This window comes from Lemur catta, chromosome 9 (genome assembly GCF_020740605.2).
Source record: "Lemur catta isolate mLemCat1 chromosome 9, mLemCat1.pri, whole genome shotgun sequence".
NCBI classification, from domain to species: domain Eukaryota; kingdom Metazoa; phylum Chordata; class Mammalia; order Primates; family Lemuridae; genus Lemur; species Lemur catta.
In genome coordinates this window covers 41906117-41923276 of record NC_059136.1, presented here as the reverse complement: position 1 = coordinate 41923276, position 17160 = coordinate 41906117, and the positions used below count along the sequence as shown (strand labels likewise).

The 17160-nt window shown below is 40.6% G+C and overlaps 1 protein-coding gene across 4 annotated transcripts in view; it reads left to right on the top strand.

Annotated features, from left to right (window-relative positions):
• Window positions 1–17160, top strand: part of DEPTOR (DEP domain containing MTOR interacting protein) — a 143833-nt gene that overhangs the window by 46891 nt on the left and 79782 nt on the right. For all 4 annotated transcript variants that reach the window (XM_045560845.1, XM_045560843.1, XM_045560844.1 and 1 more), the window contains 2 exons: window positions 2682–2860; window positions 4340–4463. In XM_045560845.1, coding sequence (XP_045416801.1) covers window positions 2682–2860; window positions 4340–4463 — 303 coding nt within the window. The remainder of the gene's footprint in view (window positions 1–2681; window positions 2861–4339; window positions 4464–17160) is intronic.

The following is a 17160-nucleotide window of genomic DNA, read 5'->3' as shown; positions in this document are numbered from 1 at the left end:
AACAAAATTACACTTGTGCCCCATAAATGTATACAAATAAAAAATAAATAAATCCAGGTTAGATGGCTTCATGAACTGTTGAGTTCAGGTGCTCAAACAGGGTTGTTTGGAACATCTCTCTCTCTCTCCCTCCCTGGTATGCTTTGCTCTGTGTTGGATTTCTTCTTAGGTAGGTTCTTCCCTTTATGATGGCTAGCAATAGCTCAAGGCATATATTTCAAAACTTAGTAACTCCCAGGACTCCTAGGAACACTTCAGGATTGAGTCTCCTTGGCCTAACTTAGGTCACATGATCATCCATGAACCAAACACAGAGCCCAAGAGACAGGATGCTTTGATTGGCTAGGCCTGGCTCATGTGCTACGGTTGAGGCCAGTCACATCTGACCCACATGGAATGACAGTGGATGATGGATTATTTTCCCAAAGAAAAGTTGGAGTGCTGTTAGCAGAAAACAGGAGAGTGCCTATAGGTTAGGCAGAAACATTATTAATAGTTGTTCACCTTGCAGAGGTCTTATGGGTCACTCACTTCAAACCCCTTATTTTACAAATGAAAACATGAGACCCAGAGTAGTTAAATGGCTTTCAGATCCAGTTACTTAGGTCAACATGTGTGGAGATGCTTAGTACCATGTTGAACATATGGGAGGAACACAATTAAAATGATTTTTTGTTTCAGTGTGGTTTATAGCTGGTACAACTGTTTTTACTGTCCTCTGCTCTACCCCAGTGAGCCCTTCATCCCAGACAACTGCGGCAGCCTCCAGTCGTTAGCAGTTGGTGGTTATATTCATTTTCTCGGGCTGCCATAACAAGATTCACAAACTGGGTGGCTCAGATAACAGAAATTTATATTCCCACAGTTCTGGAGGCTGCAAGTCCAAGATCAGTGTGTCAGCAGCACTAGGTTTTTTTTCTGAGGCTTTTCTCCTTGACTTGTAGATGGCCATCGTCTCCCTGCGTAGTCACATGTCTGTGTCCTAATCTCCTCTTCTTGTGAGAACACCGGACATGTTGGATTAGGGGCCACTCTAACGACCTCATTTTAATTTAATTACCTCCTTAAATTATGCTATCTCCAACTACAGTCACATTCTGAGATACTTGGAGTTTGGACTGCAACATATGAATTTGTGGGGAACAACTGAGCCATGACAGTGGTATAGCAAGGAAAAGCATCCACGCCTCAGCGCTCCCAGCCCAGAATGCTCCCCACTTACAATGACAACACCTTGGGTCATTATAAGTGCACTCTCAACAAACAGGCAGGAGTGTAATTGCTTTCTTTTGTTAGGGAATAGAAGAAAGGGGGACGGTTCCTATCATGTGTCAGGCACTATGCTGGCTTGCTGGTGCTTAACTTACCTTATGCCCCTGAATCTCAACATTGCCAAGGGTAGGGAGTCTATCACAAACCTCATAATTGCCTTCATTTTACAGAGGAAGAAAGAGACAGTAAGTCACTTGCCCAGGTCACACGGGGATGGTGGGATTTACTCATGTGACACTCCTGTTTCACGGCAGTGTTGAGAATGAGGTAAAGAACAGAGAAGCCAGGTGGGTGAAGTAGGAAGGACTTGACCTCATAGTTCTTCTAATTCAACCCTTCACTTGAGAAATAAAAAGTAAATACATTTGTGATAAAAGAAGGGAAGATGAATGGAAGAAACTTTTTTTAAAAAGCAGGTTTAAGATTCTTTTGAGAGAGTCACTGAGTTCTGGCAGAAGTAGGGGAAGCTCCAGGTCAACCACTTTTCTCCATACTAATCCGTTGGCCTGTAAATAAGTTGTATTTTTTTTTCTCCAACATTTTTAATCCAACTCTCCCAGACTTTTCGTTTATCCCTCCCTAGCTAGAGGCAGCATGTGAAGTCTGAGGGAGAGCACCAGGGTCCAAACCGAGTTTTCATCACTTGTTAGCTGTGTGGTATCAGGAAAGTCACTTAATCTCTCTGAGACCTTAGTTCTCTCTGCTGTGAAAAAAAAAAAAAATGGGGACAGGAATAATAACTTCTCATTACTGCTCATAACTGCTCATTACTGAGCATTAAGTAAGTCAATCGTTGCAAAGTGCTCACACCAGTGCTTGTAACCTAGCAAGCCTCACAAAAAGATTAGCTGTTGCCCCTACTAGAAAACAAGGCCTGCAAAGGCAAGAGTCTTCATCTGTGTATTTTCTGATATATGTCTGTAGTGTCCAGTAGCACCTAAGAGGCAGGTAGTAGGTGGTCATTAATACTTGTCATATGAATGAATGAATGCAAGGATGGTCTACCCTGAACAACTTGTGATGAAGAGGAGGTACCTTGTTTCAGCAAGTTTCCAGAGTTTTTGTCTGTTGGTTGGTTGAAGCAGTAACCCCACAGGTAGAGAGAGAAAGAGAGGGGAGTGAGGCAGAGTAGCGGGTAGAAGAGCTTTTCTCACTCTTCTCAGTGGCAGGAGACTTCTAGCTTGGCTGTGGCTGTTTTCCCCTCATATTTGCCTGTATCATCTCTAGATGAGAAGGCACAATCACTTTCTGGAGCCTTTGGGCTCTGACAGTATGGAAGTCACCTAAAGATAGTTGATGACCGTCCGATGCATTTAGAACTTCTGTTTTGTTACTGCTCTTAATGGGAGTGGTTTAATAATTTGTGTTCTCATCAACATTCCTAAAGCGATTGCTAATTTTTCTTCCAGGCTCAGGCTACATGAGGAAAAAGTTATTAAAGATAGACGACATCACCTCAAGACCTACCCAAACTGTTTTGTCGCAAAAGAACTGATTGACTGGCTGATTGAGCACAAAGAGGCTTCCGACAGAGAAACAGCAATTAAACTCATGCAGAAATTAGCAGACCGGGGCATTATTCATCATGGTGAGTGAGCAGGCAACAGTCAGGGTGACTTGGGAGAAAATGAAGGACTAAATCTTTTCATGAACCTACCCATTTAAGAATAAAACATTTTCCTTTGTCTTGTCTCCTGTGTACCTCTCCCCAAATGGACTCTCTTCCTCCTCTAAGAGGCATTTAGGTTATTTGCATGTACTTCTTTATACTTTTCCTTTCTGTATATGCATCTTTAAGCAAGATAGCATACTTTGTATATAGTTTTGTATTTGTTTTTTGAGACAGGGTCTAGCTCTGTTCCCCAGGCTCAAGAGCAGTGGCACGATCACAGCTCAATATAGCCTTCAACTCCTGGACTCAAGCAATCCTCCTGCCTCAGTCTCCCGAGTAGCTGGGACCGCAAGCATGCGCTACCATGTCCAGCTAATTTTTCTACTTTTGTAGACATGGAGTCTTGCTACATTGCCCAGGATGGTCTCTAACTCTTGGCCTCAAGCAACCCTCCTGCCTTGGCTTCCCAGAGTGCTGAGATTATAGTCATGAGCCACTGCGCCTGGCTGTTTTATATGTTTTAAATCATTATAGAGATGTATGTCTATTCTTTTTTTTAATAATTATTTTAATTTTATTTTCCTTTTACTTTCTTTATATTAATTTTCTTTTTTTCCCTCCTCCAATCTGAAGGAAGATGTATGTCTATTCTTTGGCAACTTGACCAACACACTGTGAGATTCATCCATATTGATAGTATATCTCTTTTTTGTTCATTTCTGCTGCCATATAGTATGGCATGTATAATTAGACTATTGTATGTTTATTGATGGACATTTAGGTAGTACCTGAGTTTGCTATTACTTTCAATGGTTTAATGAACATTCATGAACATGTCTCCTTGAAATCTATCACCCTGTCCTCAACCTTTGCACATGCTTTTGTTCTCCTGGGCTGGAATGTCCTTTCTCCTCATTTTTGCACAATTTCTACTCATTTTCTCGTTTTTCAGGTCTCCATTTACATGCAAACTCCTCAGGGAAGCTTCCATTTCCCAAAGCTGAGTTACTGTATTCCTGGGATCCTGAGTGCTCCTGCTTTGTGCTGCCACTGCACTGTGTCCTTATCTCTTTAGCCTTATCACACCATAGTTTAATAACATGTTGACATTTCTCCTTATCTCACTAGATTTCACAGTCTTCGGGGCTGACGCATACCCCAATATCATGCTCAAAAATAGTTTGTAGAAGGATGAATTGAATTTTGTGAACCTCTTAATAGATAATAATAATGATGATGGCAATGATGATGGTGATGATATCTAATAATACTGAACACTTACTCTGTGCCAGATATTAATACTGTGTAAATACTTTACATGTATTAACTCATAAGCAGATACTTGTGTGCTTGAAGAATTAGAGAAATGGTTCTTAATTAGCATTTTATGTCACTTGAATAATTAAATGAGTGATTTTTTTTCTCATATGCCTCTCTGTGCATATTGTGTTTCAGTGTGTGATGAGCATAAGGAATTCAAGGATGTCAAACTCTTCTACCGCTTTAGAAAGGATGACGGCACCTTCCCGTTGGACAACGAAGTGAAGGCCTTCATGAGAGGGCAGAGGCTGTATGAGAAGTATGTCCCACATGAAATCCCCATGTAATCTTGACTTGTAGAGAGAAGCAGGGCTATTTCCGTCTTTCACTGTGTGGACTGCAGCCTGGTTTCTCCATGTGGGCTGGTTACATAACTGTTCCTTTTCACATGGGAATACTCTCACCCATTTGCTTTTCTCATTGCCAGAAATTAAGTTGATTTCATAAGATTCTTAATAAAGAATTTATTTAAATATTATTTTCTATATTTAAGTTGATTTAACAAAATTCCAGAAGTAAAAACAAAAAAACAGATGGACGTTTGCCATCCGATGATGCAGATACGCCTTTCCTCTTTGAAATGCTGTTGTGTAACTTGGAGGTTCAGGCTTGTCAATGGCTGAAGAAGCAGTGCCACATGCAGGGGACACTCAGGGGAGGTACAGAGATGAGCAGGCAGTGAGAGAATTTCAGGTAGCGGGATGTCTGCAAGGAATAATCTTTCAGCTCTTTTGAGGAGATGAGTATAATCTGTATCCCAGGAATATTTGGTTGGTGGGTCTTAAATCCCCCAAGTGGTCTGTCTCTGAGCTGATCTGCTACTTCCATGGCCTCTTTCCCATCCTGCTTTCCTTGTTTCTTTCCAGGACAACCATTGGAGAAAGGAGTGCAGAAGCAATGACACCTTCTCCTTAACCCTGGTTGCCTCACAAGGCTTGAGGGAGTTGGAAAGTGCCTGTGGGTCACATAAAAGAACCTACTCGACAGCGGGTGGCGGGTAGGGCTGGGGGTGGGTGTCTGGGTGGTCAGATTAAGTAGTGTGATGATTGAGAGCCAGATGGAGTTTGAATTCTAGCCCTGCCGCCTGACCTTTGTGAAGTTCAGAGTCCTCCTAAGTGACTGAGAGCGGTGATAGCACCCTACCTCCTAGTACTGTTGTGGGAATTAAAAGGGTAAACTGTGTCAAGTACTTAACTATTTAGCTCAGGGTCTCTGGCATGTGGTATGGATTCTGACCTTCCTGTGTTATACACTCTGGCCCTGTTCTATTTGCCTCTCTTTCTGGAGCTGGTATTATCTCACCATTTAATGTTCTAATTTGTACTAGTTCTTCTATCACTTGCGTCCTCTACTGAAGTGTGGAAAACCCCTCATCTCCCTGACTCGCGTGAATTTGAATGGAAGGGATCCATCAATGCTTCCATTTGTATACTTGAGTGTGTGTTTATATTTTGTTGCTGGCTGTTTTCTTTTACTTTCTTAGTTCCTTTTGTAAAATTCTAGCAGGTGTTAGGTATTTAGATAACCATGATGGTCCCTTCAAACTTTAAGGTTCTATGTTGCCAAAAACATGCCTATCGTTTCCATGGAAGGAGGCCAGGGGATTCCGTGCACTCTTCTCTAGCTACAGCGTATCTCTTGGGATCTGGAACACCACATTATGGGGCTGGGATCAGCAATAATTGAAAATGTCTGATAGAAAACTATTATTGCTAATGGGATGGGCATGGCAAGATAATAATAAGAAAAGTTAAAGACAGTTGCTCGTACCTCCAGAAAACAAATGTACTCCAGCCTCATCTTCTGTTGCATCTCCCCTTCCATCCTGTGGGCCAGTCACACTGAACTGTGTATCTCTGGACCACCCAAGTGCCCTCTCTGCCTTCCGGAGATTTATTAATTCATTAATTATTCAGCAAATATATACTAAGCCCTTACCACATGCCAGGGGCAGTTATAGGCACTGGAAATGCCCCTGCCTTCATGGAGCTTGCACTCCAGCTGAAGAGGTAGGCATGAAGGGGCAATACACATGGAGATGCAATGAAGTATCATACAGGTGGTTATCCGTCCTAGAAAGAAAAATAGACTTATTGAAGGTGAGATATTTTAGATCAAGGTGCCAGGGAAGACATTCCTGAAGAGGTGACATCTGAATAAAACGGACCGTGCAGACACCTGGTGGAAGAGCATGCCAGGCATAGGGAACAGTGAGGATAAAGGCTTTGAGGTGGGAATGTCCTTGACATATTTAAGGACAGTAATGAGGCCAGAATGTCTAGAGGGCAGGAAGTGAATGGTCTTGCAAAATATGTGTTCCTATTGTTGTTTAAGATAATAAGGGCAGATCCTGTTTATTGTAGGAGATGAGTTGGGGCCAGTTTATATAGGGCCCTTAATGCCATGGTAAGAATTGCTGATTGGAGTAGGGAGTAGGGAAGTGGCAATCTGATATACTTTTTGCCCATGCTGTTCCCTCTGCCTAGAGGACTCTTTCTGCTGCTCTCAGCCCTTTCCCTAGCTCACTCTGACTCCTCTCAGCTTCACATTAACTAAGACCTCTGGGAATCCTTCTGTATAACCTTAGGACTGAGTTAGGTGCCCATCCTGCATGTTTACCCCATCGAAGACCCATATGTTCTCACTAATAAGTGGGAGCTAAACGATAGGTACACCCTGGCACAAGGAGATATAAAGGACATTGGAAACCATGAAGGGGGAAGGGTGGGGGGGTATGGAATAAAAACTTACCTATTGGGTACAATAAACACTATTCTGGTGACAGACACACCAAAAGTCCTGACTTAAACATTATACAAGGTATCTATGTAATAAAAATATTTGTACCCCTTTAATATTTTGAAATTTTAAAGTAATGACTGAACAAAAAGGAGCTGCATTAAAATTTAGTCTTTGAATGTTTATTACATTAGACTAAGAAAGTTAAGGATGGGGACTGCCTATCCTTTGTATCTCTTGTGGTTTATGATGAGTCTAGCCAATCATAGATGGTAAAAGTATGAATACACTTTTAGATGAGTTGATCAATTTTGCTGTACTTTTTCTATGTGCAGTTGGCTTTCTAGTTATTGGTGTTCAGTGTCTCAACTTCCAAATAAATTTATTTCTTCAATACACTTGTGAAATTAGAGCTAGTAAACAGTAATTTAGTAAGTACTTAACCTCCAGTGACACAGCTGTCACCTTACAAACCTTGGCCCCTAATTTTGGTTGCTGGAACATGTGTGGAACAGACTTTGGGACTTTTGGAACTGACAGTTCAGTTTCCCTGTTTGATCAGTTATACTTAGTGTATGCACTTAATTATTTTTTGTCCATTTTCCTTGTTTTCTAGGCCGTGTTTTCCATGAATTTCAGCTCAAACTATTGTTTTGTAAGTTTTAGATACTTTATTTTTATATCATTAAAAGTGAATAGTTGGTTTTGTTTGTAGCTTATGTTTTCAAGTATTTTATTTATGTTAATATTGAAGTGTTTTTTAATCTACATTCTCTTAGCCAGAAACTTTCTTTGGGGATATCTCTAACATTTGTGAATGAAGGTCTTGCAAAATATGTGTTCCCATTGTTGGTTGCCTTTTAAGATACTAATAGATATTTGCTGATTGCTGACTATCTATCAGACATCCTGAATAATCCACTTTAGCAAATCATCATAACATCTCCAAGTTCGATGGTATCATTGTCCCCATTTTATGGATGAGGAAAATGTGGGAGAAAGAGGTTGTATCTCTTACCCAAAGTCATCTTACTAGTAAATAAGAGCTGAAAGTTGAACCCAGGAGCCCAAACCCCAAACTTGTTGCCACAAATCTATTAATAAATCCTTTCCATTTCTTTCCTTGGAGATTAAATGAGTGAAATAAACATTTACTACAAAATGTAGTTTACCTTAAAGTGTAACAGTGGATTTATAAGTTGCCAGGGTATAGAATTTTCTGTAAAAATTCACTGAAAATCTATGATCTTAAAGTAGACATTGGAAATGAGAGTGAAATGTTTTTCCTTCATGGTAGATCTACATGGTATTCTATAGATATGATAGAAATAATAGTGCTTATTATTTGTAAATTAAACTTCTTAAGGCACTTCCTTTAGATTATTTTACCTAGACTTCCTTATAAAATGGATGGAGCATTGCCTTCCCAGCCCATTTTGAGAGGGAGCATCTGGGACCCAAAGCAGTTAAATAATTTACACATGATGGTGGTCAGTGGGAGAGGACAGAGGTGAGAGCCGAACCGAGGGTGCAGGTGTTGAGGCCGCTGCTGTCTCCACAGCTTTCCAACAGCTCTGAGGGGCTGGCCGGGTTGTCAGTGTTTCCTTTTGGCTCTTCTCTTGTTTGTTTGTTCTGTGCTATTAATAGGACTTTGTGAAACTCGGTGGTTTCTGACTGAGGTTTTGCTGAACTGTGCTGATTTTTGGGTACCCGGGCTTCTAACACATACTGGTGTTTCTCAATCTGCTATTTTGTAGGACAAAGCTGGGTCTCAAAACTAAAATTTCAATGACTCTGCTGTCTCTTACTCTCTGTGCCCCTCCAGTTACCTTCCTTCAGAAGTACTGGAACAAATGCTAATGAAGAGGCCAGAAGCCAGCCCTTTCGGATCGTCTCAGTGTGAGGGAAGTCTTAGGGGACCTGGTGACATGACACCTCCTGCATAGTGAGTGACAGTGGGCAGGGGCTATGGAGTCACACAGCCCTGGTCTTCAATCCCAGCCTCACAACTTGCTTGCTCTGTGACCTTGAGCAGGTTGCTTAACCTCTCTGATCTGCAGTCTTCAGTGGGGATAAGGCTGGGACCCACTTGGAAAGGCTGTTGGGAGGATTAACTGAGATCCATCTGCACTGTGCCAGCACAGTGCTTGGCATAGAGTGAGAGCCTAGGAAATGTAAGCTGCTGCTATCAGAGTAGTAAATAATAATATAAACACATGACACCTGTCATTCTTGTTTTATCATATTATTTCAACATGCAGCTAAGCATGGCAGTTGAGAACCCAGGGCCCAGGCTACCTGGGTGTGAACCCCCGCTTCATGCTCTGGAGCAACTGGCTTCACCTCTTTCTGCCTCCGTTTGCCCATCTGGTAAATGGAAATACTGCCTGTACTGACCTCAGAGACTTCTTGTGGGGATAAAGTGGCCTCATATGTATACACACACAGGACAGGGTCTACCTCTGAGTAAGAGTCTATGCTACTGCTCATCCCCTGCTGCAAGCTTGGGGAGAGCAGGAGAAAGAGGATGTGTGCTTGGGGTTGATGCCCTGACTTTGTTGTTTGGCGAAATTCATCTAAGCATATTCAGAGAACAATGCACTTTCATCAACAAGCTCCATCAAGCCTTCACTGTGGCCAGTTGATGGACTGAGGGTACAAAGAATAAGGCCTAGCACGGCATCCCTCTGGGGGGACTTACAGTTTCCCACTTAATTTTGCATGGGCATAAATAGACGTGAACATAAGTTTCATTCTCCTAAACAGTATAATTTTTAGTTTTCAAAGGAAACCTTTATAAATAGGATAAATATCTATAACTTAAAAGAACAACATTGAATCTATGTATGTTGCCCTCAGAAGGTAGAAGGTGTTTGGGATGTACATTCTAAACTGAAAAGCTTGACTGTCTTTCATCTGTTGGCAACATAAACCTCTTTAGGAAAAATGTAGGACTCAGGATTATCAAGTACTCTATATACTTACAAATAGAATTAACTATAAAAGAGAATGTGAGTTTGAGGTACAATTTGGACTTTTTTTTACTAAACCTGGTAGTTGAAATGCACGTTTTATACTATCTTTGATTTCATCTTCAGACTTAAAGGAGATTTCACAATTCTAATTTAACCTCAGTCTTTATATGGAGTTAAATCCGTTTTAGGTCTGGTTCATAGAGACATTACTCTAGTTTTTCATCCAAAGAGCCTTGATTTTTCTCAGCAGCAGGAGTTTCTCTCTTTAGCTACTAGTAGGTCTATTTATCCTGCTTAGGAGTTTAGACCCGATTAAAGAATTGCCTTAAAGTGCCCATATGCAGGTAGATATCTCCTGCTTCCTTTGTTCTCTCTTCTACAAAACCAAAGAGAAATAAAAGGGAGAAACTGTATCCATAGGGGCAGAGCCCTTCTGTGTGGTTTATCTTATCAGAGGTTTCCCTACCCTGTGCCTCAGGCTCTTTCTCCTGTTCTCTCCAGTGCCTGGGACAATAAATATTTGTTGAATGAACAAAGGACTCCGCATGTTGTGATTGCTAAGAGCTGCTGAGTCTGGGCCATGAAAGAGCTACACAGAGCTTGCTTTTAATGACAAGCAACAATAGCTAAAAGTTCACCTTGTCAGGCCCCTTTGGAGCCCACAAAGCATCTTACACACTAATTTGTTTAATCCTCTGTACAACTCTGCATTATACCCAGCAGGCATAATTAGTCCCATAGTAGAAATGGGGGACATGAGCTATACAGAGGTTTCATTTCTGATACAGACCCTAAAATATAAAGCTGGAATGAAAAAAAAAAAAAAAGTCCTTGAACTTTTAAGTTCATCTTCTGTTTCCAGTATAGAGTGTTTTTCAAACTGAGATCCTGAGTTCTGCAAATTGATTCTAATTTTATCTTCAAAATATCTTTCGACTAGTTTACAAACTGTAGTAAAAATATTTTCTAATGTGTTATATATATTTTCACAGTTTACTTGTGCTGTCCAATCGGTGGTTTCATAAAATTTTTTTTTTTTTTTTTTGAAACGTGGTCACACTCTGTCACCCCAGGTAGAGTGCAGTGGGGTCATCATAGCTCACTGCAACCTCAAACTCCTGGGCTCAAGCAATTTTCCTGCCTCAGCCTCCCGAGTAGCTGCAACTACAGGTGCATGCCACCACGCCCGGCTAATTTTTCTATTTTTGGTAGAGACTACGTCTCAATTTTGTTCAGGCTGGTCTTGAACTCCTGAGCTCAAGGGATCCTCCATCCTCAGCCTTCCAGAGTTCCAGGCGTAGAGGCCTGACCCATGGTGCCTGGCCCATAGAATCTTGAAACGAACATTTCCTACCTTCTTGGTTTATTTGAAGTGTCCTAAGATCGCAATGTTAGTTGGTTAAAAGTTGTTACCTTTTATAACTGTGTATTTGTGTGACAAGGGATGATTTTGATACTTTGTAATTAGTGTTAAGAGCTGTTTAGAATCTGAGATGTTACCCTACTTGCAAGCTAGCAATTTTGCCTGCCACTATTTCATGGATGTTGACAGAAGACACAAGGCCCCTGGGTTAGGAAAGATAGTTTATTCCTCTTTAGCAATAGCAATAGCCAGAGTATCCTTTCGATTGAATCAGTTCCCACAGAACAGCACCATGAGGGACAGTACATTTGGTGTTACAAAGGAGGGACCCTAAGCTTGAGGAACCTGGATATTTTATACTGGTCTTCAAGCAAATCTGCTGTCTGTCCCAGAGGGAGATATTACCTTCGTTATACTGGCAGAAAACAAACCTGCATTTTTTTCTCCAGAGAGAGACACTGTCTTTTACCTTTCAAGTCTGTTCACTATGCAGTCATTCTTGAAAAGCTAGTCTGGAACAAAAGCTGTCAGTGCTTCTGCTCCTAAGACGTGAAGAAACCTGAAAGACCCACAGGGAATCATCTTCCGACAACTAAAACAAAATATACAAATTGATTAAATTTTGTACCTGATCATTGAGGTAGCAATAATTATCCTCACTACTCCTTTGGTGTCTGTATTTTGTGTGTGTTAATCAAAATTACCTTATAGATTTCACTGTATAAATTTTACCAAGTAAATGTTATATGTTAACTAAAAAAAAAAATTGATTAATGAGGTTTATACTTTGGAAAAAGGAGAGCTTTATTTCTCATAAAGGGTAGCAACCTGTTTTGTGGCCATTCCAACAGGTTGGGAAGCAGAGCCCTGGCCGGAAGCCAGGCACACAGGTTTCAAAGAAGAGACAAAAGGGAACATGATTTTATACTCAGTGAGGCAGTGAAATATACGTACTCAACAAGCTATAGGAGGAGTCATGAGTATTTATGAAGGGAAATCATACACATATAATTGTGCTTTATCTCTGCCATCCTGTCATGGCTGGGAACTCAATTTTAAGGTGTTTCTGGGACCGCCTTGGCTGAAAGGGATCCATTCAGTTATCAGAGGGCTTAGGATTTTATTTTTAGTTCACAGTCCCCCTCTTTTGGCCAAGATACACCAGAGGCAGTAGCGACGGCCAAACTTAATTTTGTTCCATCAACAAATAAACCTGGAGTGAAGTGGCTATTTGCCTTAGGTCCATTGAGGCCCTCAGTGGGACTCTTATGGCCCAGAGAGGTTTAAAGCCATAAAAGCTTACGGCCAATTAAATATTTGGGGCCAGATGGAAATGGGGGTGGACAGATACTCATTAATCCCTTAAAAAGCTTTTAAGCAATATAGTTGAAAACCAAAGGCCAAAAACAAGGTTATAAAATTAACTTATCTATAAATATTGAGCTACTGTAGTCTTGGTTGTAGTTACACAATTGTAGCAATTAGTTATATAAACATAAGCATTTTGTTAAGACCATTTTATCCCTCAAACTGGCCCTTACAATCCCACGTGCTTCCCTCTTCAGCCACTGAAAGGTAGAAGACAGGAAGTTCAAGGTCATTTAAGGATTGAAAAAAAGAAAAACAAGCTTTGGAGGAGGAAGGGGGGGAGGAGGAAGTAGGGAAGAATAAGGCTAGACTAGTCAGCAAAAGGTGGTCTTGTTATTCAAATGAACCCCTATGGATAATAGTCCTCAGAGAGAATAGATGGCAAATGTTTCTTTTCAGACTTTTAAAGGTGGAAACTCTTAATATTTTTTTTCATAAAAGATAGTATTGCAGCAGTCCTTTTAAAATACGTTAAATGGGGCAAAACATTTCTAATCACTTTAGTCTATTTTGAAGCTAAAAGTTTTACATATCAAAAGCCAAATTGATAGTTTTGGAGAAATTTGCATTAGAAGTCCTTAGAGAGAGACAAAAGAGTGAGAGGAAAAAAAGCAAATTGGGATAATGAAGAAAAAAAACAAAATATAAACACATCATCCCATACCTTCTTTAGTCAATTTTTTAATTCTGTGAATAAATCAGTTTCATTAGGCAGCTCTGTCCCGTTCCAGGAGGTGGTACCGTAGCAGCTTTTTAAACAGAAGGAAAAAACAAAGGTCAACATTTGGAGCAATTTTTTAAAAAACTAGTTGGGAAGGAAAACAATTGTTAGGAGCAGAGATGGAGAGGTAAGAAAGAAGCAAAGCTTCGACTGTAAATATTTCCCATGTGCCATTTTTGGGGAGTCTTTTTTAACTTTCAATCACTCTCTTTAGGGAAGCTGTGAGAGACTTTTGATCCCATTTGGAAAATTTCAAATGCCAATTATAGTTTTATCTTCATTGTTTTGAAAGGTTTGATAGCCTCTTTGTTTTAATTGAGCATGAAGGTAAACTAGAGGTTTCCTAAGATTTTACTGTGGCCAGTGAAGCTTTAAATTATTTTAGGTTAGATTTCAAACATTTACAAGAATTTTTTATAGTTTTTTGGAATGTTAGTCACTAGTGTCTCTGGCAGTGGATCAGAGACCATTTTCTTATAACTAAAATTTTTATAGCTGCACTTACCTTTATGACAGGGACTTCCAAACCCTCATGGACCAGCTGAACCCAACTAGGTTCTTCCCAAACCCTGCACCTACAAAAACATTCCCTCGGGGTTCCAGAGTGGGGAGAACCAGGGAAACTGGGGTAGCCTCCCCACAATCCAAGGCTAACAGAGACGTTTCCTCTGGGGTCTGGAATGAAGGGAGCCAGGAAAATTGGAATAGGCCCCCCAAACCCAGTGCTAACAAAGACATTCCCTCCAGGATCCAGAATTGAGGGAACCAGAGCTGGGGAGAAATGAAGGGAAGGGGTGGAGAGAAATAAATTCTCTGAGATATTCATCTTAAAAGTGGGAGATCTTGGTTCCAGGGAAGTTCACCAGAGTTTCTCTCAGAGAAGTCAGGGAGATAACTGAGCTATCAATGGGCTTGTGCAGACATCATCAGTGCGCTGCTGACCTCCAATCATGCTGGGGGAACCTGGGGATCTCCCTGGGTCCCCTAGTAGTCGTCACTTTTTAACAACAACAAATTAACAAGGTTTATACTTCGGAAAAAAGACAGCTTTATTTCTCATAAAGGGTAACAATCTGTTGGCAGCATATCTTATAAACATGAAATTAAAAAATGGATTCTCTATAAGGTTTGAGAAAAGAGTTAGTTGGTTAAAATGTTTTAAAACTATGCTGTATATATATATATATTTTTGAGACAGAGTCTTGCTGTGTCACCCAGGCTAGAGTGCCGTGGTATCAGCCTAGCTCACAATAATCTCAAACTTCTGGGTTCAAGGGATCCTCCTGCCTCAGCCTCCTGGGTAGCTGGGACTACAGGCATGCACCACCATGCCCGGCTAATATTTTTAGTAGAGATGGGGTCTCACTCTTGCTCAGGCTGTTCTCGAACTCCTGATCTCAAGCAATCCTCCTGCCTCGGCCTTCTGGAGTGCTAGGATTACAGGCGTGAGGCATTGCACCCATCCCAAAATTATGCTATTTTTAAAGGTCCATCATCTCTTCTCATAGGGTATTTAACAACAACTTTAGCACAAAAATTTTAGTGATTTTATTATTCATATGCAGCTTAGAGTCATGGGAGATTTTTGACAAAATACAAAATTTTGTATTTGTTGGGTACTCCTAATAATCTTCTCCTTTTCTTCCTTTCTCTTTCTCTCTCTCTATCTCTGTCTCTGTCTTTCATTTCTTTACAGCCATCCTTGCAAAGCTGTGTGTCTTGCCTGACAGGTTATTCAAGTGTTTAATAATTTGCCCATCAGGGGTCTTGGGGACTGAAGTGACTACATAAAGCAAACTCAGTGTTTTATAATTTTAAATCTCAACAAAAGTTTTATCCTGCGGTCATTTTCAAATAATTTCACTATCTAAACATTGCCTTATAAATTATAAGTGTAAAGTATGCCCGAGTGTGTGCTTGCATGTTGAAAATAACCAGCCCTAGTTTACCTCACTTTGTTGGCTCTCTCCTCTCTTACAGCAGCAGCCTCAGCCTGCCAGGGAAGGGCCCTCTCAGGAGGCAACCTCATGGCTAGTTTCATCCAGGTTGCTGAGCTCAGCCCTCTTGCCTGGGAATAGAACTAGTCAGTGTCTGCGCATTTGTTTATGCCCAGGGACTGGGAAGGGGAGGTGGTAAAACACATCTGGGAACACAGAGCAGATGGGGAAAAATGGAATGATTGGGAGAATGCAACATTACACCCATTAGTGTTTAAAACAATAGAAAATAAAAAGTGTTGATGAGGACATGGAGAAATTAGAACCTTATACATTGCTGGTGGGAATGTAAAATGGTGTAGCAGTTGTGAAAAATGGTATAGCAGGTCCTCAAAAAATGAAACATAGAATTACCATATGATCCAGCAATTCAATTGAAAGCAGGATCTTGAAGAGATATTTGCACACCCGTGTTCATAGCAGCATTATTTACAATAGCCAAAAGGTGGAAGTAACCTGTGTCCATCAATGATAAATGGATAAACAAAATGTGGTATATACATATAATGGAATATTATTCAGCCTTAAGGAGAAAAAAAATTCTGACACATCCTACACAATACAAATGAACCTTGAAGACATTATGCTAGGTGAAATAAGCCGGACACAAAAGGGACAAATATTGTATGATCCCACTTACAGAAGGCACCTAGAGTAGTCAAAATCACAGAGACAGGAAGTAGAATAGTGGTTGCCAGGGGCTGGGAGGGAAGGGAGAATAGGGAGTCATTGTTTAATGGGTATAGAGTTGCAGTTTGGGAAGATGAAAAGTTGGATGATGGTGATGGTTGCACAACAATGTAAATGAACTTAATGCTACTGAACTGTACCCTTAAAAATGTTTAAAAAGGTAAATTTTGTGTTATGTATATTTTATCACAATAAAAAACAAATAGAAATGTAAAAACACCCTAGAGAAAGATAGGGTGGGGGTGGGAAGCAGATAGGCTTATCTTATCGGTGCACAGGCAAGCAAGAGAAAGATAAGAGTGAGGTGATGTTTAAACTGTTGGGGCCAGAAGTTTCTGATCAGAGGAGTTGAAGTGATAGAATCATGCTGGGATGTTGATAATGAGGAAGGCAGCAAACACACATCAGTGGCCCTTACTGATACTTTATACCAAGGACTCTACAAGTGTCTTTTGAAAGCCTTGTTCTAAACCAAGCAGTTAAATACTGGTATTTTCCCTTTGGTAATTAGGAAAATTGAGGCTGGAGAAGTGAGCTAACTTGAGTAAATTCACGCAGCCAGAAAGCGTGGGGACATCTTCAAACCCTGGTTTCCCTCTCTAGACCCCATGATATTGACTCTTTTTCAGTCTGCAGCTTTTACTTTGCAAAGTTTCTGCAGCTTCAATTCAAAGCAATAGCATTAATGAACACCACTAAATATTGGTAAACGATGTACAGCTTAATAAAAATGTAAATGGGTGGGGAAAAAGTGTCGGTCACTTGGTTCATGTCAGCTCCTTTGGTCTGGTTTTGGAAATCACATTCTTCTTACTGTGTCTTGGTAATGCCACCCTCCCCCTGCTGTATAATATATGGCAGTGATATTAGAGCTTTGTTAACATGCAGAGCAGGCAGGCCAGCTGTGCTTGTCAGAAGTCATAAGCCCTAGATTGTCATCTGCAGATTTCTAGCTCTGGTTGATTATTCAGAAATGACTTGGTTTCAAGGTAAACATGTTGCTGTTTGAACAGTGGACTGGATTCATGGATGATGGAGATTGGCTGTACTGGCTACTTCTGCCAAATTTTCTTAATCATACGTCATTTCAGGGCTATGAACCA